This window comes from Euleptes europaea, chromosome 13 (genome assembly GCF_029931775.1).
Source record: "Euleptes europaea isolate rEulEur1 chromosome 13, rEulEur1.hap1, whole genome shotgun sequence".
NCBI lineage: Eukaryota > Metazoa > Chordata > Lepidosauria > Squamata > Sphaerodactylidae > Euleptes > Euleptes europaea.
Window position 1 is genome coordinate 7,332,119 of NC_079324.1, and position 22,923 is coordinate 7,355,041.

A 22,923-nucleotide genomic window follows, 5' to 3' on the forward strand; every position below is an offset into this window, starting at 1 on the left:
CTTCAAAAAGCAGAACTTGGACAGACTCAGTTTTCAAAATCAATTTGATAGCCTTCCAAGACTATTGAATCTAAAGGGACGTGGCTGGGTGAGGTTCACTGTGTTTTTGTTTTGTTTTTTGCCCTCAAGTCATAGCTGACTTATGGCGACCCCCTCATGGGGTTTTCAAGGCAAGAGACATTTGGAGGTGGTTTGCCATTGGCTGCCTCTGCGTAGTGACCCTGGAATTCCTTGTTGGTCTCCCATCCAAGTACTAATCAGGGCCGATCCTTTTTGCTTCCGAGATCTGATGAGATCAGGTTAGTCTGGGCTATCCAGGTCCGGGGTGGTTCATTGATAGAGCAGAATGATTAAGGGCAGGGAAGGACCCTGTGAGCAACACAGAGAGTGAAGTCTGGAATTCAGTCCAGTCTTATACTGTCAAGCAGATCATATTGAAGGATGCAAAGGTGCCCCCTTTTTTGGGTACAGTAGAATACAGAATCTGCAAGAAAGACAAAGTTCATTCATGAGCGCTTGGACATTTCAGGCGCCAGGGCTGTGCAGCTGAAAAGCAGCCTTTAGCTTTGAAATATGTTACTTATCTGAAGGAGGGCATGCCACACATATCAGGATCCTTCACTAACTGCAATGTAATTTATGTTATTATTTTGTAAGTGAAGAATACTACATGTATGGGAAGGTAATAGATTAATTCAAGTGCAAATAATGAGTACAGTTAGGAACACACTCTCCATTAATTAATCTCTTCTCAGCATGAGAGCTCAGAAAAGGACTTTCTGTGTTTCATGATAAAGGACAGACCCCCTAGTTCCAATTATCAGGATTTGGGCCTGTTCCTACTTCAGTGTGATTCCTACTGGATGCAGCCTTGGGTCTGCTGTGTGTGTGTGTGTGTGTGTGTGTGTGTGTGTACAAGACTATATAAATAATAAACACACATAAAATATAGTGGCACTTAAAGGTTAGATGAAACATTCAACTTTGCTATTTTTGTAATGGCAGATTGGCTTATATGCCAGATCCACAAAATTCTGCGTATGAATCTCAAGTTGGGTACAGTGGGTGGGTCTCAAAGGCAGGCAAGTGTTAATAAGATAAGAACCCTTGAAAGAAACCAACCCACCCCCCCATCCATACAGTAGAAGTTTTTAAATGAACGACATCCACGTTTCTACAAGACTAGACCCCATACAGGAGATAGAAGGCTGCTTTCAGTTATATAAGCTATGAGGAGGAGGGCAAAGTGACCCCACGTGGACAGATTCTTTTGTAGCAGCAAGTTACATGAGCAATCCAGATGAAGGCTCACCAGCTCTGTGATAGTCAAACTTACGTAAACTGTTTTATTTTTTTTTCTACAACCACTCAAACATATAATCCCCATGTATGCCTCCTCTATGGTAGATCAAAAAATCTGCACAAAATGTGGCAGCTAGGGTAGAGCTTTCTGCAACCCTGGAGAACCCCCAAGTTTGGAGAAAAAATCTGGTCGTTTTAAAAGGAGGAATGATGAACTCTCCCACATGAAAGAAATGCTTGCACATGCATAGACACGGCAGGAGAAAAAACCCTCCAACATTTGAGTGGTATTTTAGACTGCAGTGCATGACATTGGGTGGCCCCCACTAGGAGGTAGAAGGGGACCAGAGTAGGAACAGGAAAGACCAATGGGAGGGGAGGGGATACTGGGAGCTGCGAGGGAGAGGAGAGAGCGACACGGGTCCAAGAGGGAATGGGAGGGGAAACAGCAGCCATCGGTGGAGGAGAACAAAGGTAGGTGGGAGGAGGGGACAAAAATAATGGAGGCCACCAAGGGGGGAAGAGAGGAAACAAGGGGGAAGCCGAGAGAATATGGGGAAGGGGCAAAGAAGAAAATGACATTTCCCCTTCTCGCACAAGTCCTCTCAGGTCCTCTACTTGTTTCGCATCATCCTGGCTTCCAGGATCCTGGACCCACAGGCCTAGTCTCAGTTCAGGCACAGCCCTCCCTCCCACCTATTCCTCCCGTTCTGATACGTTTGTGTCTCCGTGTAAGGGAGCAATAGAGTCCCATTGTCTATTATAGCAATGCTCAAACAGGCTGGGTAGAAGCTAAATGACGTAGCAGTGACAAGCTATATCGGATGTTGACTGGAATGTCAATTGTCTCTATAACCTCTTGCATTGCCCCTCCCTCTGTGTGACCAGATAGCAGAGCTCATCAAGTCTGCTTCTGAGATCACCCGGTTCATTCTTCCTTGGTCAATAAAGAAAGCCGTGAAGCTCAACCCAACCTCCTGGTCTGCATTTACTCCATTGGACTCTATGTAAATGAGGGGTCACATCAGCACAGCCTGGACGCCCCTCTTGTATATCTCTGATGCAAAAGTGAGTGCCTGCATTTGCTTCCTCCCAGAGTCTTTCCAGATAAATAAATGGTAGAAGGGATATTTTTTAAAGCAGCAGGCAATTTTCTTTTTTGAGTCATTTAAATGTGTTTGGGGTGGGATCCAATTTTTATAGGAGAAAAATAATATGACACAGCTGAGACCAAGAAAAGTTTGCAGTAATGTAGCGTGTGCATCCTGTGAAGGGCACACAGGACAGAACTGAATCTAATGGGATACCTTGGCAGACGCCTTCTTCATCTGCTGGCATCCCCAACACCGTCTGTCCATTCGCTACATCTCTATTGCTCTTTCCAGCACAAAGAAAATTAAACATAACATTGGATGCGCACCTCGGATCCCCAGAGTACCCTCCTGCTTGGTACTCTGCGATGACAGCCTCTGTCAACGTGTCCTGGAGGGAAACACTTTTCAGCCACCAATTTGCTCCTCACAAACAATCCAGGGAACTGAACTACATCTAATCTAACTACATCTAATCTAACTACATCTTTGTTCTTAAATGCACAGCCACATCTGCATAAAAACCAGCACACAGAACATTCTCTCGAGTGGAAAAGTTCCCCCCAGGACTGGCTGCAGCGTGATGGGAAGCGCATGGCATTCACTGGCAGGAAGACAAAGACAAAATGTCACTAATTCAGCCACTGGCATGAGCAGAAGCCGTGCTGCAGCCAGACACGTTTTATAACCTAGATATCCAAGTGCCAGCAGTTCAGGGCAAATGAAAAAAATTAAACGTGAAGCAAAAGAATTTCAATCACATCCAGAGGATTTCAGCAAATAAAGGTGGGGGAAAGGATGCCATGGTAGATGGTTTCCCTTGCTAGCTAACATCTGCTAAATTCCTGGTGTTGAAACCTGTGTCAGAGCCAGCGTGACCAACTGCGGACAAGTGACGGACCAGGAGGCAACCTCATCTGACCCTACAAAATCATCGTTCTCAAGATAATGCTATGCCCAAGTGTGCATGCGCTGGCATTCTGAAGCCCGTACGGCAAGAACCTTATCATAGAACTCACCTATTGCTGGAAGGGCAGTGGTGATGGAGGGGTGGTGGTGGAGGTCCTGGTGACAAAAAATATATTTCCAGCCTTCAAAGTACTATCTGGAGAACAGAACAGGCCCTTGAGAATTCAGAAGCTAACCTAATGCACTGAGAGCATTAGGTTATCTCTGAATCCCACTTTAGCCATCGATGCTTCAGGTGGCCTTGAACATCCCCCTCAGCCGGCATTTCGGGCCTGCAAAATAGGGACAGCAGCAGCCTTCTCTACAAAGCCACCGTGCAAATAAAGGGAGCAAGGTGCTTTTCCCATTCTGACAGGACAGGGCAAGGCACAAGCAGAGCACCGGCGTTGTGCAGTGGTTAGAGCGCCAGGCTAGCACTTGGGAGACCCAGGTTCGAATCATCAGTCTCGGAAGCTCACTGGGCAACCTTGGACCATGTTCTCTCTCTCTCTCTGCCCGTTTTCCTCATAGGGAAATAAAATATTTGTGGAAATAAAATAGAGGAGAACGAATGATGCTGTAAGCCATGGCAGGGGGGAAGCAGGACAGAAAGGGAGAGAAAGGGGATGCAGGCAAGGAGCAGCGGGGGGAAGAATCCCAGAGCTACTCAGACCAGGGAGCTAGCCTGTTATGGAGGACTTTCTTGGAGTCAGGGAGTATCTCATGACTGGCTGTAATCTGCAGTTGCCTCCTTGCCAGGTGTGTCTAGAGTGCCTTCCTCTGGCCAGAGCTGAAGGGCAGAACGCAGGCCGGCTCTTCGCATCATACCCCTCAACTCACCGGTTCAAGCCCTGCTCTGGGGCTAAATTCCAACGCAATCAAAATGCAGAGGTGGTGCACGCCGCTCCTTACCGCCTTCAGCTCCCTGAAAACTTACCCATTCCCAGGTCAGGTCTGGCTTTCCAAAACAGCTGAATTCAGACTGAAGGCAGCACCTAATTCCACCTCCCTGCACCACTATAAAAGCTTCTGTAGAACGACAGGCGGGGGGGGGGGGTGCCTCTTTCCCCCACCACAAAAAAAGGGCGCTTAAGACCAGCGCTGAAGCCATGGTGCCACTTGAAGGGCGAAGCCTCACCCAGCTCTCAGAAGAGGGCCTCCTTGGCTCCAGCGCTTCTCTGTAACTTAGTATTTCGGAGGTAGAATACTGGAGTAAGACCAATTCCACATTACCAGGGGTGGACTGTCTACATAATCTATAGCAGTGGTCCCCAACATGGTGCCCACGGGGACCATGGCGCCCACCAAGTGTTTTCAGAAAGCAGGTGGGGCCAGGTGAGCCTTTGCCCAGCAGGGCTGCTGATTGGCTCTGCAGAATTTTTTTAAGTTGCTTCAGCTGCCACCATAGCACGAGGATCTTCACTGCACGGCTGAAGGTATATGCAAGAAAATATTTTAAACCAATATGTCCGTTTAAAAAGACATCCTGCTAGGCAGAGCTACTGCCTGAAATGTGGAAGAGTTATGATCAGAGTTATGCATAATTTCACTCCCCTATGTTTTGTGTTTTGGCCCCACCTCCTGTGTGTGAGGGTCTCTGTCTATGTGTCTCTGCTTCCCATCACCTGCTTTGTTATCAGTGAACTCGTAAAAGCAGTTCACACCTTCTGGTCTCAGGCGCCAGGCCTGATTGCCCCTAGTATCTTCCCCCCCCCCGCTGTTCTTCCTGTCAGTACTCCCTCAGGCCGATGCGGCCTTGGAAGTGTGATAGCTTCACCAGACTTCCTGGGACTCGTCTGATGTTTTGTATTATGCCAAGCTTGTAACTTCCCATAACAATAAGTGTGAACCCCAGTGCCCCAGTGCCCTGGAGTCAATATATTCTGTAAACCCGAATAGCCCCTCACTTGCAACTTTCTACCTGTGCCTGTCTCATCTCCTGATGTCTTCAATAAATCCTTTGTTTCTTTACCAACGTCTGAACATTTGATTTGGAGAAGCAAACTCAGAGAGAGGGGATCTCTCACACTGTGGCAGCCGTTTTGTGGCTGCGCCCACCACCCTGTGTCAGAACTCCAAAGGTTCCTGCAGGCTCGGAAAGGCTGGGGACCCTTGACCTATAGGGAAGGCTCCTAGTGGGCTCCTAGTGGGCCCAGCCTTGGAGGGCTTCTGGAAGCCAAGGGCAAGCTCTGCAGGGGCCACCTGGCTCACACCTGGCCAGCGGTGCCAACAATGGGTGCCGGCCAATGGGGGCACTGCAGGAGGCTAGTGAGCTCCCATCACTGGGGCTCCTCACCAGTGGGGCGGCCCTTGCATCACTGGTTTGTAGCACTGCAGGGCTGCTCATTGTGGTTTGGTCCAAGGCCATCTTGCCACCCCCGCCAACTCCGACGCATCGCCCAGGCGCTGCCACTCGCACTAGATCAGCTGTGCGCATTTTTGCAGCTTGTTTCTACAAACTTCTCTGCAACTCAAACGGGAGAGCCAACGTGGTCTGATGGTTAAGAGAGGTGGTTTGGAGCGGTGGACTCTGATCTGGAGAACCGGGTTTGATTCCCCACTGCTTCACATGAGCAGCAGACGCTAATCTGCTGAACCAGGTTGGTTTCCCCACACTTACACACGAAGCCAGCTGCATGACCTTGGGCTAGTCATACTCTCTCAGCCCCACCTCCCTCACAGGGTGTCTGTTGTGGGGAGGGGGAGGGAAGGTGATTGTAAGCCAGTTGGATTCTTCCTTAAGTGGTAGAGAAAGTCAGCATACAGAAAGTCAGCCTCTCTTCCAAACTGGGAAGAGAGCACGCCAGCAGTGCCTCCAAAGGGTGTGTCAGAGATTCACAGCAGCACTTGCTGATCTTTGCAGCATCCCTTGTTTTCGTTGGCTGTGTGGTATATTCCTTTGAACATGGGGAACTGGGCATTCTTGGGGCCCTGGGCTGTTTTGAGAGCCCGACTCTAAATTTGCACTCACAAGATCCTGTATTGGGGAAGGTCAAAACCACGAGAACGTGAGCTGTGTGAGCAAAAGCACTGATAAACACAACCACGTGTCCCTCCATTATTGTCTGGGCTGGATTTGCACCTTGCTGGTCGTTGCTCTTTAACCTTAGAGCTTTCTTTCTAAGAGTACAGCTTGTACCCGCACGTAGATCCTGAAAGAATTTTCCCAAAAGCTCAGCCACTCAATCCACTAAGACAGGCAGGCGTGAGCCTCCGGGGCACGTCCCTCATTCACACACACAAAACACAAACACGGCATGTTTCAGTCTGGGTGACTTGACGAAGGCTGTCTGCTAGCGGCACGGCTGGGCTCAGAATGTGCTTATCGTGCGTTTCCAGCCCCCGCGCTTAGTCTAAGGGAGGCATCAAAATACAGTCCCACATTTACTAGAAGTATATGCAAAAACATGTCTAAGTTCATTAAAGAGAAAAAAAACCCGTCATTCCAGAAAAAAAGCAAACAAAAAATAAACAACGTCCTATCAACCTTTTCAGATCAGCAGCTTGCTTCTCAATCCAACACTCGCCAAAAAGAAAGGCAGAGTTGCAGAAGTGTGCCATGACCCCCAAGTCAGCCACTCCTGCTCTGGTTGGGACCACAAACTCAGAACTTCAGAATGCAGCTGGAGGCTGATATGAAAGAATGCTCCTCCATCTAAAATGAAAAAGTTCCCTGCATGAGGAAAGTTAGCACTGAAGCTAGGAAAGAATGCTTCTCTCTGACATGCTAGAGTTCTATATGCAGGAATCGATAGAAAGTTTTGTTCTATACAAAACAATTCCCTGCATAAAGAACATTAGCATATCAGGGAGAAGTGTTCTCTCATCGCTTAGGTACGTGCTTTCTACACATAGTCCATGCAAGGCTCAACCTGCAGTTTTAAAGGATACAACCCATTTTTACTTTTAACAACTGGGACTTTTCACAGTGGCCACAACAGCCAATCCACACAGGGGGGCTCCAAAGCCTATCAGAGTAGTGGAGCCGGGGTGGGGGGTTTATAGCCCATGCCATTTTCCTGCCTACATTGCAAAAAGTCAGTTTTGGGCCAGGCTCTCTCTCTTTCAGCCTAACTTACTTCACCGAGTCACTGTGTGGACAAAACAGAAGTAGTGAGGACTTTGTTTGCCTTGCTGAACCCGCTGGAGAAAGCGCAGGACGCAAATGCAAGACAAAGTTTAGGGAATCCTAGATTATTAAATGAATCCTCATAGGGAAAATTCTTGTTTAGTAATGGGTTTTTCATTGCAGTTTAGAAACCAAAATAAAAAACGTAAACTTCCCCATACAAATCTGCACAATACCTACTATCATGTAGTGAACGAATTGCAATTTTAAAAAATCATTTTGGAGCATTGAAGAATGGATGCCTTCTGGCTACTTAGGCACTGGACGGAGTCCTCAGGGCCAGTCTGCCTTCTCTGCTCTCCCACTGGCCAAGGCAGGGCTGCCCTTTGCCCCCTACCCTCCACCTCATCAGCTTCAGCGTACTAGAAGGTCAACGTCACCCTGAGCATGTGGAACATCTGGCAAAACAGGACACCACAGAGCCCCTCCTAGGCTATAAAGAACACATACCAGTCTTCGCAACACTTTCTAGACAGACTCCACTCACCAAAAGAGAAAGAAGGTTCATTTCGAGCAGCATTTCCCAACCTGTAGGGCCAGACCCAAAAGTAGGTCACCAAACTTCTGAAGGTGGATCCCAGCCTTCTGCAGTCTGATTTGTGCATGCTGTTTTACTAAGCAGGTCGCTACACCAAGTAAATTTGGACTTACAGGACTCCACACCAAAAAGGCTGGGAACCAACGGCTTCAAGAATCACTCGAACACTGGTAGCCCAGGAGCTCCTGACACAATCAGCTTCATAAACCTTGTCTAACACCCGTGCCAAAAAGAGAGAGAGAGAGAGAAACTTTCTGCCATTAGCAAAAATTGTAAAAAGAAAACAGCAGTTCATATTTTGGTGTGTGTGTTTTTTTCATTAAGCCTATCTAAATTGTCCCAAAATCAAGATCAAGTTTTCAAGTTCCCTAAAACTTTTAAATCAGGCTGAAAGTTCAGTACAAAAAAAGGGGGGTGAGAAAAAAGCTATTTCTGGCCATGATAGAAAAGTCCAAACTCTGCACCGTGTTGCCTTCTTGAAATAAAGATCAGTGGGAGTTGCAGGCTGAATTCGATCAGACGGTGCAAAACAGATCTGAAGGTAAACCAGATGCGCCTGGGATAGAGGAGTGCAAAAAAAAAAAGAGGCAACTCTTCCCTTGATAATCTAAGAGCCAGCAGTTAATCAGACACCTCCTGCATCTCTACCTGGAACATGAAGGCCCCTTGAAAGGCACACAAGAGGAGAGGAAATTGGTCCTCCTAGAGTAACAAGGCAGAGATTCAATCAGTAGCCAGATAGCCATCATGATGGGGGGGGGGGCAGAGAGTGGGAAAGACTTTATATTTTAGGGAATCCTGGGGTGTGAAACGAATCAGACAGATACATCCCCTTCCCCCTTTATGGGCCACCTGTGGATCAAGGCTAAACCATCCATTGCCAGGAGAGAGAGGCAAACACGCTGCTGCAAAGTGTGGCATCTGAAGCCTTGGCTCAGTGGTACAGTGCAAGCTCAAAGCGCTAGGCTCACCCTCGGCAAAACCCAGCCAAAAGGCCTGAGGGAAAGGCCCTGGAAAGCTTCTGCTCATCTGTACGGACAGCTCTGGGCATCTGTATCAATTTCCCACTTCCTGTGTGTTACAGAAAGGGTGAATGGCACACGTATGGGGTGTACCTCAGGCTTGCCCTCTGGCCTTGCTATGCCAAGTGGCGAGGTCTGGGTAAGCAAGTGGCTGGACTGCCAGAGCCCTTCCCTAGAAAAGCACAACACCCCTCCAGTGCTGGTTTCTCAAGCTAAGTAGTAAAGATCCAAATAGCCAATGCTAACCTTGCATTCAAGAATCTGATTAAACCATGGATGAGAACCTGGACAACCTGCTTTTGAAAAAGCCACACTCTTCCATAAATCCCATGCATGGCTCCTGGCAAATTTTCTCCCGCCTTCAGTCCCCTACATCTGGTAGCAACAGGAACAGTGGCAGCCCTCTCTGGTTTATTCTCAGGAGGAAGCAGACCCCAGAATTGCTGCTGTCTGCTGTGGTCATCCGTATAAAACAGAGCTACCTTCATTCCAGGAGTCCCGAAGGTTAAGTCAAAAGTGCTGGATCTCTTGCCAACAACCACATGTGGCAGAGCATTGTTCAACACCTAAGAGCGCCATCCTGAGCAAAGCTGTACCCTTGAAGTCAATGAGCTAAGAAAGCTGTAGCTCTGCTGAGGCCTGCACCTCACTTTGACAGCCAACCTCCTTGCCGCACAGTCAGCCAACCAAAGAGGAGGCTTGTTGGGAGTGACATCAGGTGGCCTGATTTACTCAGTTATTCCCTGTAATGACTACAATGCACCCAGTAAAAATAAGTTTGTATGTTAGCCCTGGGAAGAGGATGCCTAACAATGTGCAGCATTCATACCACCGCCTTTTGCAAACACATAGATTCCCCCCAGGGACTTCCACAAGGGATCAGTGACTCCTGTGGAGGATACGTGCGGTTCTGCACAAAGCAACCCTTTAGCGTCGATCACTGCATTAGGAGCCATGAGTTCAAATCCCTACAGTCAGTTTCACTTACTCTTTTCAGACACAATCTCTGGCCACACTGAAGAACTGAAAATATTGTGATGCTTACACACTCATTGAGAATATGCACTATCCTAGAACCGTCGTAAAGATGTACCATGAGCAAAATGGTGCCAAAGTGGAGAAGACAGAAGCAAATCCCTGCATTTAAGCACAGACCTTCTCCAAACACACATAAAGCACGGAGATAAGCTGCAGGCTGGAAGAGGCTTCTATGTGTCTAACTTTTATGCTGATTTACACTGAATCAGACCCTTAGTCCATCAAAATCATTATTAGACTGCCAGGCTACTCAGACTGGTAGCAACAATCCAGGGTCTCAGGCAGAGAAAGGCCTTTCACATCACCACTTGCCTGGTCCTTTTAACTGGTGGTGCCGGGGACTGGACCTGGGACCTTCTGCATGTCAAGCAGATAGGCTCTACCACTGAGCCACAGGCCCTCCCAGAGCTCGGCTGAAGAAAAAAAACTGGGTAGGAAACGGAGCTCTGCTCCTTTTGCTGTCAAAACTGGACCCTCTCCCTTCACAGTCCTGCCATTGCGCCTCATCTGTCCCTGAGATGAATATAGCTACATAAACACAGAGCAGTCATTGCTGGGGAAACAAAAAAAAAAAGAGAGACTGAACAGACATAGGAATTTGTAGCTGTAGTTGAGTCAGGTATAAACAGTCAGTATTCAAACTTGGGTTTGCTGCTGAGCTACATGTGAAACAGCCCCAGTCAGATATGAGCTCAGATCACTCTAACCACCACCTTCAGCCCAAACTCCTTTCAAGGGGAGGGAGCAGGAATGAATTCTGTTGGTCTCTGAATTGCCACTGGACTTTTATTTTGCTGCTAACAGACAAACCCCATCTAGAATTATCTACTTAAGAGTGTGTGCGTGTCAGCAAGCGGGTTAGTACCATCCCTTACAGACTACTAGTACCAACTTTCATTTGCCCCTTGACAAGGCAGTACTGCAGGATCTGTGGATTTATTTATCTACATTATTTGCTGTCTGCCTTTCTCACTGGGACTTAAGGCGGATTACCGGTGTCAGTCAGTGCGACCAACAGAGTGGGGACATCCCGTAAACAATGCATCAGGATTTGGACTGCAGAAGCCTAAACAGGCAATTAAAACCCCAGCAGGCAGTGACACTCCATAGGATCAGAAATGGGCCAAAAATTCTTGATGTAGCCAAAAGAAATAAGGAAGGAAGGAAGGACCTTGCAGTTTACATAAGCAATTAATGCAGAGCTCATAATAATATATGTGTGAGGCACTTGGCTATTTCCTTGGCACATAATTTCTTAAACATTTGGGGAAGGACTACATCAGGAAACAACAGGACATGTTCCACCTGAAGATATTCAATAGAGAAGCATCCACATTTGGAACAGTGGTGTGCATAGTCTCTCTGTTTGCAGGTGTGCTTTCTTCTTCAAGTGAGGGCTTTAAGAATGAAGCAACCATTTTAAAGCTAGAGGGACAGATAAAGAATTCATCGAGCAGTGCCAGCCATTTCCAGAGAATACAAGCACTGCCGAGCCACTCTGGGAAACCTGGATTAGGGAACACAGTTTGCCTGGTCTGTTCCAAAAATCTGATCTGGGGAAGTGGACAGGAAATGCCCCCAGACCATTGTTTCCCCATGTGCCCCCTCTCCCCTTTGCTCCAGGAGCAATCAGGAAATACTTCAGGGGAACACAGTTCTTCCCCTTCATGCAAGAAGATGCAGAGGTTGGGACCACAAAATCTTGGGCCGCAACACGGCTTCATCTAATCTTTTGGCTTTTCTTACACAGGAAAGTGGGGAAGAAGAAGAAGACGGTTGGTTTTTATATGCTAACTTTCTCTGCCACTTAAGGGAGAATCCAACCGGCTTACAATCACCTTCCCTTCCCCTCCCCACAACAGATACACCCTGTGAGGTAGGTGGGGAAGGAAGAAAGATACCTATTTAGATGAGAAAAAGTAAAAAAAAAAAATCTGAATAAATCAAAGTATGAAAGCAACCCAGATATAATTCCAACCCAGCCATCAACTGGAGAGATTCGGGTTTCGCTGAACAAGGACTCTGACCAAAGAACTACATTGTGAGAAACCAAAAAAACCGTCCCAGAGTGGAAACCCTTCCCCTCCTCGTGCCACCACTATTGGCTTCCTTGACTAAGTCACCCAGCACAGACAGCGCTGTGAACCATCAGACTACGCGGTGTACGGGCACGACAGTGACCACTTCTGTGATGCTGTAACATGTTATATAACATCATTAATTAAAAACACAATAGCGTGGTCGACAGCAAAAACAAAACAATACTCACATGCATGATTTCTGGCCTTCTACCTTATTTCGTGAAGATCGTCTCAGAGCATAGCTGTTTTGGTCTGCACTGGAAAAGCCAGATTCGAGTCCAGTTAGCACCTTAGAGACCAACAAGATCTTCCGGGTATGAGCTTTTGAGAGCCAAAGCTCACTTCGTCAGATACAAAATGGCAAAGGGATTGCTGACTCGAAAGCTTATACCCCAAAAATGTTGTTGCTCTTGTCAAGTACTACTGGACTGGAATCTAGCCACCTCCTTCCTTGCTGAAATCTGCAGTCCACCATAGACATCATCTGAACTTGCATAATTTCACTTTATGTCCACTTCCATTTCCACCAGCTCTCCCCCCCCCCTACTCATTTGTTAAATCCTGCCCCCATTCACGATTTACAGACAGGAAACTTGGTACTGCCATGTACGGGACCTAACACATTCTTGGCATCAGTATAGATGATCAACACCTTTGGGGTAGGGCACTAGGGACCACAGGGCTGGTGAAGGGCATGGCTTCTGACCTTGCCCCATCCTTTGGGAGCCTGCAGACATTTGGGTATCAGGACTTCAGGGTCTTTGCCCAAGTGGGTCTCATTGCCACAGATGGAGCACAAAGCCATCGGCTGCCGAAAGGGGCAGGTGTGGCCGGACGCAACTCAGCCTCAAGCCACAGTTCATTCCGGGCAGGGAGCGCGCCGGGGCAAAAGACCCCCAAGGGGGCCTGCCGGGCCACAACCCATCAGCCTGGGGGGGGGGGTTTAATGGGGGGGGGGTCCTGAACGGCGGCTGAGGGTCCGGCAGGTTTGGACCTTGCGACCGATCCGAGGCGGGCTTGGCGGGCCAGGCGGCAGGGCTGGTCCTCCCCTTGGGGAAAGGCTGGCCCTTGGCCGCGGAGCCCCGACGGCGCGCCGGGGGGGGGGGGGCCTTCCCCGCCGGCCAGGCGGCTCCCCGCGGCTCACCTGTCTTGAACTCGAGCGCGGGGTCCTGGGCGCCGCCGGCCACCTCCTCCTGCAGCAGGACGTAGAGCATCCCGAAGGAGTTGTGGATGCCGAAGATGGAGCCGTTGCACCAGGTGGCGGCCAGCACCACCACCCAGCCGAAGCCCCCCTCGGGCGGCGTGAAGCCCCCCCCGCCCGCCGCCGCCGCCCCCCCGGCCGGCCCCCCGCCGCCCCCCTCGCCCTCGTCTTCCTCCAAGGCCGCCCCCTGCTCCGCCGCCGGCCTCTGCAGCGCCATCGCGCCCCGCTGCCGGGCTCAGGCCGACGGGGCGGCGGCGCTCAACGGCAGTCCGGCGCGCTCGCAGCCCGCCCGCCCGCTGCCCCTCCTGCCGCCCCCCCTCTGGCTCTCCTCGGGCCGCCCCGTCGTCATCCCGCCGCCTCCTGCCGCAGCCAGCCAGCCGGACCCTCCTCCCGCCGCGCCCCGCCTCCCGCCCGCCCGCCCCCTCCCCTCCGCCAGGCAGCGCGCCGCCGCGGCTGCAGGCCGGCCCCGATCCCACCCCCGCGGGCAACCCTGGCGGGGCGGCGCGGCTCCGCCCGGCGTCGGCGGCAGGCTTTTCCGCCCCGGGGGCGCTGCCCCCGGGGCGGAAAAGCCTGCCGCCGACGCCGGGCGGAGCCGCGCCGCCCCGCCAGGGTTGCCTTCCCGGGATGTACTGCGACGAATGACAAGCGAGCCCATCGGGAGCAATGGCACAGGCTGCCCGGCCCGTCGAAGAGAAGGGGCGGCTGCCTTGCGGGGGCTCCGCTGAAAGACGGCACGGCGCAAGAACGGCGGCAAAGAAAACGCGGAAGGGATCCCCCAGCCGGGTTTCTAAACCGTCCTCAGGTGGGGACGGCGGACCTCCCCCCCCAAGGGGACGAAAGCCCCTGCGACACCCAAGACGTGTCCTAGGGTGGGGGTGACAGTCCCTGGGACCCCCAGACGTGTCCTAGGGTGGGGGTGACAGTCCCTGGGACCCCCAGACGTGTCCTAGGGTGGGGGTGACAGTCCCTGGGACCCCCAGACGTGTCCTAGGGTGGGGGTGACAGCCCCTGGGACCCCCAGATGTGTCCTAGGGTGGGGGTGACAGCCCCTGGGACCCCCAAGACGTGTCCTAGGGTGGGGGTGCCAGCCCCTGCGACCCCCAAGACGTGTCCTAGGGTGGGGGTGCCAGCCCCTGGGACCCCCAGATGTGTCCTAGGGTGGGGGTGCCAGCCCCTGGGACCCCCAGATGTGTCCTAGGGTGGGGGTGACAGCCCCTGGGACCCCCAGATGTGTCCTAGGGTGGGGGTGACAGCCCCTGGGACCCCCAAGACGTGTCCTAGGGTGGGGGTGCCAGCCCCTGCGACCCCCAAGACGTGTCCTAGGGTGGGGGTGCCAGCCCCTGGGACCCCCAGATGTGTCCTAGGGTGGGGACGACAGCCCCTGGGACCCCCAGATGTGTCCTAGGGTGGGGACGACAGCCCCTGGGACCCCCAGATGTGTCCTAGGGTGGGGACGACAGCCCCTGGGACCCCCAGAAGTGTTCTAAGGCGGACGCTTCTCCCCTTCTCTCCAATGGGCTGGGCAGCCTCTCCCATTGCTTCCAATGGGCTGACCTGTCATGACGTTTGAGTACATCCCTTGCTTCCCCCTCCCCGACACGCGCGGGCCCGTCAGGCCTCCGCCCCCCCCCCAGCTCCTTCTCCCCCCCCCCCATTCGCCCGCGCGCCTGGAGGAAGCCTGTTGTGTATGCATCTAGTCGGGGGGCGAGCGAGGGGGGACTGAGGAGCTCGAGTCCAGCGCGCAGGAGCCTAAGCCCTGCTCCCCCCATCAGCTCGGCAAAGGGAGCCTAGCGGCCCTAAGCCGGCATGTCCCATTGGTCACCGAGAGGGTCTTCCCCCCCCCCCACCACGGATCAGGGGGAGTGGCCGCGGGGGGTCTCGGGCGCGTCCAGGGCGTGAGTAAGTGCGGTCTGCGCTTCCATCACAGAAAGCGGCGTCGCTGGACTCCGTCTCTGAGCGCCTGAGTCCTTCCCACGCGGACTGAGCAAAGCCCCCCCCCCGCGGGAGTGGGAGGGGCAGTCCTTGGCGCGCCCCCAGGGGGGCTGGGGGGCGCCCCCCCCCTCACTGCGAGGTTAGCAAAGCCATTCCGGGCCCTGCCCGCGCGGGCTTCCTGCAGGAGGGGGGGGGGGGGCGCGCTGCCGCCGGGGGGAGGGGGAGAAGCCCGCCGGAGCCCCCCCCCCCCGGCGCGGCTCCTTCGGCGGCGAGGCGAGGCGCGCCGTTGCCCGCGTGTCCTGGGCGGGGGGGGGGCGCTCGAGGACGCCTGGACGGGGCCCCTCGGGTAAACAGGGGAGGGGGCGGCTGAAGGCGCGATTTCAAGCGCGGCGGGGGGTTCTTCCTGCCCCCCTCTCCCTTCTGCCGCCAACAGAAGGGCTCATCGGCTAAGGCGGGGGGAGGGCGACTTTTGCCCAGCACGAACCCCTCCCCCTCCCACTCCCCTTTCCCTCCCCCTTTCCCTCCCCCCTCCTGCTTGTTCCGATTACGAGCGCCGCCGCCGTCTTTCCCCTCCTCCTGAGCGAGCGGGCGGGGGCCCGGGGCGAGGGACGGAGCTGCTTCCCGCCCCCCAGGGATGGGGGCGGGGACATTGACATATGCAGAGTATGCCCCCAAAACTGCTTTGTGAATGAACCAAAAGGCAGTGGGGAACCCCCAAAAGGACTGAGGAGATGTCAGCTGCTCCTGAAGGAGCTGGCTGTGGACTGCAGGTGAGGCTGGTGGCCCGCCTTAGCAGCTCCTTCGCCTCCCCCCCCCCAGAAGATCTTTTGAGGGGTTCCAGATTTCCTTCACTCTGCTGCAGGTTTTCCCAGACCTGCCAAACCCAAAGCAGGTTGTGGGGAAACGTAGGTAAAAAAGTGTGGATTTTCAGATCCCTCATCATTGATAGCCGGGGGATTTAGTTCCATAGTTCATTAACGCTATAACAATATCCCTATAAGGTAAAGGTAGTCCCCTGCGCAAGCAGTGGGTCATTGCTGACCCATGGGGTGATGTCATGTCATGACTTAAACCTGCACCGTGGGGGGAAGATGAGGGTGGCATGAAGAGATGCCGTGGGGAACACTCTCCATTGTGGGTGCTGAGAAAGCCTCTTCAGTGACAGCAGAACAGGGAATCATCCCTGTGTGGCCCCCACCTGTTAGTTAAAGGGTGTGGGAGGGAATCAGTTCTGAAGTGAGCCCTGAAGATTTATTGAATCCTAAAGGAGGAGCAAATTTCCAAATCATTCCCCCCCCACACACACACAGAGCGATTGTTCTTGGGGCCACAGACTGGCCACAGACATATCTAATTACTGACTGAGACCCCTATCTGTGGATACTTAAATCTGCAGTTAGGGGGCACACTTATCCCAAACAGATGTTTCTTCAAACTTGGGGTACTCCCCGAGATAGCAGAAAAATCTGAAAACCAAAAAAAGGGGGTTTAAATTCATCCAAAAATAAAAGTGCTCTCTGCACATGCACAGAGAACACACCTACCTTTTGCACCTGCCTCTGTCCTCCACCAGCTAGGCTGGGCCCAGAGCAGTTTCCTCTGACTCCTGCCAGCCCAGCGGGTGTGGGGTGTGCAGTGGGTGCATTAGTGCGGCAGCAGAGCTCACAAGCTGCTCTGGGCCCGTCCACGATGGTGGCATAGTCCGGGAACCTCTGGCAGGCCCATCCGTGGCGGCAGAGCCCTGCTGCAGCTGGGCTGGAAGGTGAGCAGGGGGGAGATGGGAATCCCCCCTTGCAAGTTTCACAGGCCCCCATTTGTAAACATATATAAAATGGCTGTCCCCTGTTACACGCCCCAAAGCCAGAAAGTCAGTCCACCCACACAAAGGGGGAGTGTTTCCTATACGCTCAGGGGGACTTGCAAATATGCAGGAAAATACAACTTTGTACATGAACCTGAAGAAAATAAAAATGGCTTGATGAGGCCTCAATATACGCCAGGAGGCACAGAATGTTGAGTTTAAGTTTAAGAGGTAAAGTGCGGTGGGGTAAGTGAATCTGCTCAAGAGCTTCGAGCATCCAGCAGATGTTTTGCAGGGCGAAGAGAATTCCTGAATTCTTTCCAGGGGGGTCCTCATGGCCCCCAGATTATTGTAAGTGCGACTTCATTGCTCTTGCCAGATGAGTGAAGCATTTTCTAATGAAGACTTCAGATTCAGAATGAACCAGATCCAGAAGCTAGGCAAAGGCCTATCTTCTGCTTTCTTCCTTGCTTCCAGTACAATCCTAGGCAGAGCTTCCCCAGGCGAATCCCACTGAAAACAATGAGCTTGGGCTGGAATTACTCCGCCTAGGATGGCACTGATAGATTTTAAAGGGGGAAGTGGGAGTGAATCCCCTGTTCAGAGAAATGCACGATGCATATCTTTTTAGAGTTGCCAAGATTCCAGCCCTGAGATGGGGAGGAATCTGGGGGTTAGGGGGTGGAGCCTGGTTGGGGTGGGTGTGTCCTGTGGGAGCAGGGGGCGGCAGCTGTCAACGCCCAGCTCCAGAGCTGTGGAGGATCTTGTTTGGGGGCTTCTCAGATATTCAAACCCACCAACGCAACAGACATATAAAAACTCAATACAGTTGTTCCCCTGGGAGGAGGTTTTCACTTGGCAGGATGCAGACATGATGTTGGGGTGCCAGGCTGCTACCTGTCATTCCTCTGAGAGTGACATTGCTGGAAACGGGAGGAAGAGAGCTCTCTGCTGGACCTGGGTTCAGGCACAATGGAAAGGTGCCCACCTGCTCTGTGACCCCCCCTTTCATGGTCCCACCCATGGCATCGCTCACGCATGCACCCACACACATGCAAGTTACAAAGGGAATGCAGGTACTCAGGAAGTGCTGGCTGATTCTGCGATGGAGGGACGACACAGTATAGCAAAGCTCTTTCTTGACTGCGCTGTGCTACTGGGAGATTACATGGTGGAACGTTAACAGCTAAAAAAAAGGCCCCGCCCCCAGAAAACTAGCTGTCGGAGAAGATTTCCATGGTGTTTCCCATGTGCAGGGATCTCTGTGTATATAAACACAGGAGCCCTTTGTGAAGCAACTCAGCCCCCACAGCAGGCAAAGGCCTTGGAGCAGGAAAACAACAAGATAGTGGAGAAGACATGGGCTGTAAGACCTAAGGGAGGGGGCACAGAAGGGCAGCCCGCCTGGCAGCCTCCTCCCAGCAATCTCAGCCCCTCATGTCTACGCTGCCATGTGCTGTATGTGCAGCTGTTCATACAGAATATTTCAAAACTCCAGCTGGCTGGAAATACAGGGAAGAGAGAGAAGCTTTGAATTGGGGCCTGTATACCACATCCTATCTTGCCAATGCTTAGTGGCTGTCAGTTTGTTGCCAGGCACAAGTACTGGCTTTTATCTTTTTTATCGTACAAGCCCTAAATGGGCTGGGTCCAGGGTCCACCTGCTTCCATAGAACTCACCGGTGCCTTAAGTGGGGAGGTAATTGGCTACTGGAAATGGGGGCTTTTCTGTGGTAGCCCACAGACTTTAGAACACCCTCCCCAACAGGTTTGTTTGGCGCCAAATTCTAGTATAATTTCTATTTGCAGGTATCTGCACTGTGGGAGGATTTTTTAAAAAAAAACCCTATAAAGGGCGTTTATGTATTGTGTGTTTGTTTTTTTAACTTTGTAGACACTTGCATTAGGTGAGAAGGTGGTATTTTAATGAATGAAGATGTTTTCCCAGATTATAGCCTGAGAGTATGATGACACAGAGGCACTGGAGTGGACCCCGGGTGTCACCCGGCTCCCTGTGGTCTGGGAGGGTTCTGGGCAGTTGTGCTCCTGACCCAGCTGGAATGACCTGCAAGTTCTTCTCCAGCTAGTAGCGTTGGTGGTGCGGGGCATGGGGAGCGAGCCGCAGATCCTGCTTCTAAACCTGTGGAGCTCCATGTAGCCTGCCTGCATTTGAACGGGAGCCCTTGGCCTCTGTGTTGTGTCTTTGTTCTCTCCAGGAGCTCTCCCCTTTTAGCCTCCTTCTGTCCACACCTTTACTGATCTTGAGACAGTGCAGCTTATTCTCCCCCTTACCAACAGATGGTGTGTGGGCTGAAAACACCCAAGGAACGGGGTCTGAGCAGTGAACCTTGAACTTTTGGTCAGGGCGGTTGCTGTGGGATCCTCAAGTACTTGGAACGTGAAGCCATGCAAATGAGGGACTTAAGTAGTGTGACAGAGAGGAGGCTGTCCTGCCCCCGAAGGGAAAATCAGCCCCTCCGATGAACCCATAGGAGTGCTGCTCCAGCATCCAATCACCTGTGAGGAGGGGGGCGAGATGTCGGAGGGAGTTCAGTTCTGCCCCAGGGGAGCTCAGGTCTGGCTCAGGAAAAAGAGCGAAGGGCGGCTCTGCCTGGTGGTGTGGCAGAGCGGTTCAGCTCTGCCTCTGGGAGAGAAGAGAGTACCCCATTGATTAGGCCCGTCTCTGGCAATGAGCAGACCTGGTACCATTTAGTCTGGCTCTGGGGAAAGGGCAGACTGGTGTGGGTGGAATCCTCTGTGTGTGAGAGGATCCAACCTAGTGGCTAGTCAGTTAATGCCTGTTTGTGCCTGAAAGCATTAAAGAAAGTTCTAATGAAGCAATAACTAGATTCAATTTTTGTGCCTTAGCCAGGTTTCTTCTTTGTCTACCTGGAGACCTGTGCTGCTGATCTGTTCCTTGAAACCAATCTGTAAATGAATGAATAAATATTCTTAGTTTTTATATTAACCCAGCCTCCGTGGTCTCAATAATCTCCTTGTGCACCACAAAATTTACTTCACAGCAGCAAACCCAAGGCCTATACACTCACTACCTGGAAACCGAGGGGAAGGTTTATAGTTCGAAATGAACCTAGATCCCCAAAATCTTAGGAGGCTGTATGCGTCCCCTCAGTAGGAAAAAAAAAAGTCTTGTCATAACTATCAATGGCTTATTGGGAAGAAACTGGGTTTCAGAAATGGCTGGAGGATGTGCGAGCCAATTGATTTCCAATAGGTTCCTGGTGTATGCAAAATATTGCTTTCATTCATTCATACACACACACACCCTTTTCAGTATCAAAGCAATTAATCTCCTTCTTTACAAAGGAAATGCAGTTCTTGCCTCGAACAAGGCAGCAGACATTACCAGAAAACAAATCGCTGCTTGCCTAATTGACACGCAATGCAGCGTTTGCACTTGGAGCCCCCATTCACAGCTGAGCATTTTATGGTTCTGCTGAAGCCTGTAACTAACCCAAGTTTTGTTATCCGTATAAAAGACTGTCATCTGATTAACAGCTTTGCATTGATGGTGTGAGAGATTCAAAACAGAAAAAAGGAAGTATTTCTTCATACAACACACAATTAAATTGTGGAACTCCCTACCCCAGGATGTGGTGATGGCTGCCAACTATAAGGCTTTAAGAGGGGAGTGGACATGTTCATGGAGGATAGGGCTACCCCATGGCTACTAGTCAAAATGGATACTAGTCATGATGCATACCTATTCTCTATAGTATCAGAGGAGTATGCCTATTATATTGGGTGCTATGAAACACAGGCAGGATAATGTTGCTGCAGTCGTCCTGTTTATGGGCTTCCTAGAAGCGCCTGGTTGGCCACGGTATGAACAGACTGCTGGATTTGACGGGCCTTGGTCTGATCCAGCAGGGCCTTTCTTATGTTCTTATGTATGCTGTTTTGCCAACCAATCGTGTACCTGTAACTGCAGCTGCAGGGCACCTTAAGTTCAATATTGGTGCCTTGTTAGACTACTTTAATTGAATCAAATACAATTTCAATATTATCGTCTTCAAAGTTTCATAAATTAAAACAATTTCAATCTAATCAGCCTAATCTATATTAACTTTTCTTGACTCCCCCTCTCCCCTCCTCTATTTGTTTAATATCTATATAATCCCCTCTGTATTTTTTTCTAATTCATTATAATACATTGTATCATTTCCATAAGTTTACATATCATTCTATATGCTTTAATTAGTGAGTACTTCATCCTTTCTACTTTCATCAATTGAATTAGATTAAATCATAACCTTTAACCTTTCCCATATTTAATTCATTTTCACGATATATTATCCATGCCTCCCATTCTCTCACATATTCTTCATTGTCTTTTTGATTTACTAAAGCAGTAAGTTTAGCCATTTCTGCTACTTCAAACATTTTATTTATCCAGTCATTTTTGTATGGTATCTCAGACGTTTTCCATTTAGCTGCATAGACCAATCTTGCAGCCGTGGTGGCATATATCAAGAAAGTTCTTTGTGTCAAGATATGTTCTGGTATCATACTTAACAGCACCATCTCTGATGTTTTTGGGATATTTCGCTGTAAAATTAGTCTTAGTTCATTGTAAATCATATCCCAAAAGTTTTTAGCTTTGTCGCAAAGCCACCATATATGATGAAAAGAACCAACTTCTTTGCATTTCCAACAGTTTGGTGACATTGTACTGTACATTTTGGCTAGTTTTTTCGGTGTCAAATACCATCTGTAGATCATCTTGTATATGTTCTCTCTCAACGACTGTGAAAGCACAAGTTTCATCTCTCTTGTCCAAAGTCTTTCCCACTTATTCAATAAAATATCATGACCTAGTGTCTGTGCCCAAGTTATCATCGTAAGTTTAATTTGATCTTGTTCTGTATATATTAATAACAACATCTTATACATCTTCGAGATTAAATGGTCATTATTCTCCAGTAAAACTTGTTGAATGTTGATTTATCTTTAAGAAAGCCTATCTTCATATCTTGTATATATACAGATTTTATTTAATGATATTGAAACCAACTTAAATGTCTTTTAAGGCACACTTTTTATCTTCCCAAGTTAAAAGATCCTGGTATGTTATAAATTGGGATGGTCTTAGTGGTCCTAATGTTAACATTTCTTGTGTAGAGATCCGTAGCAGTGTTCTAGTTTCCAACAGATGTTTATATCTTAACCAAGTTTTTATCAATGAGGATTTTACAATATGGTGCTGAAATGCCATGTGATTTTTAAGTTTATCATACCACAAGTAACCATGCCACCCAAATCTGTTATTAAAACCTTCCAAGTCCAATAAACATGTATTTTTTAATTGTATCCAGACTTTTAGCCATACCAAAGCCAATGTTTCCGCAGCCTTGTTAGACTACTGAAGGCCCTGGGAGGCCGTGTGCCAGTGAGGTGCTTGCTCTGCTGTGATCAATGATATTATCATAGCAAAGACTGAAATGAGTGAGACATCTGGCCTGCAGGTCCAACAGGTACAAAATCAGCAGGAGGATCCCACCGCTGGTGCACCAACAGGGATCCTTCCAGAGGACCAGGCAGAGCCCAACCCTTCCTTAAGCACCCTTTGGTTGGTTGCATCACTCCTAGTTTGATAACTAGCACCTTCAAGATATCTGCTCCCATTCCAGCACTGGAAGATGTCCGTCATGTCAGGTTCACCATGCATCCCCACTCATGGCAGTCTGAAATCGGTGATTGGCAGGGGTTGCTTCATGGGAGCGTGCAGCCACTCCTCTGTTGTCAACAAGCCCACTCTCAACCACCGCTTCAGCTCTGCCTGTGCCATGATGGAGCTTTCTTGGCAAGACCAAGGTCTT

General features: G+C 50.4%; 1 protein-coding gene across 1 annotated transcript in view; it reads right to left on the reverse strand.

Moving 5' to 3' along the window:
• Positions 1 to 22,923, reverse strand: part of SLC16A2 (solute carrier family 16 member 2) — a 157,129-nt gene that overhangs the window by 128,458 nt on the left and 5,748 nt on the right. Inside the window, exons 2-4 of the mRNA XM_056859733.1 lie at positions 16,949 to 17,037; positions 13,827 to 14,071; positions 13,294 to 13,459 (exon numbers count right to left, since the gene is read on the reverse strand). Coding sequence (XP_056715711.1) covers positions 13,294 to 13,459; positions 13,827 to 14,071; positions 16,949 to 17,037 — 500 coding nt within the window. The remainder of the gene's footprint in view (positions 1 to 13,293; positions 13,460 to 13,826; positions 14,072 to 16,948; positions 17,038 to 22,923) is intronic.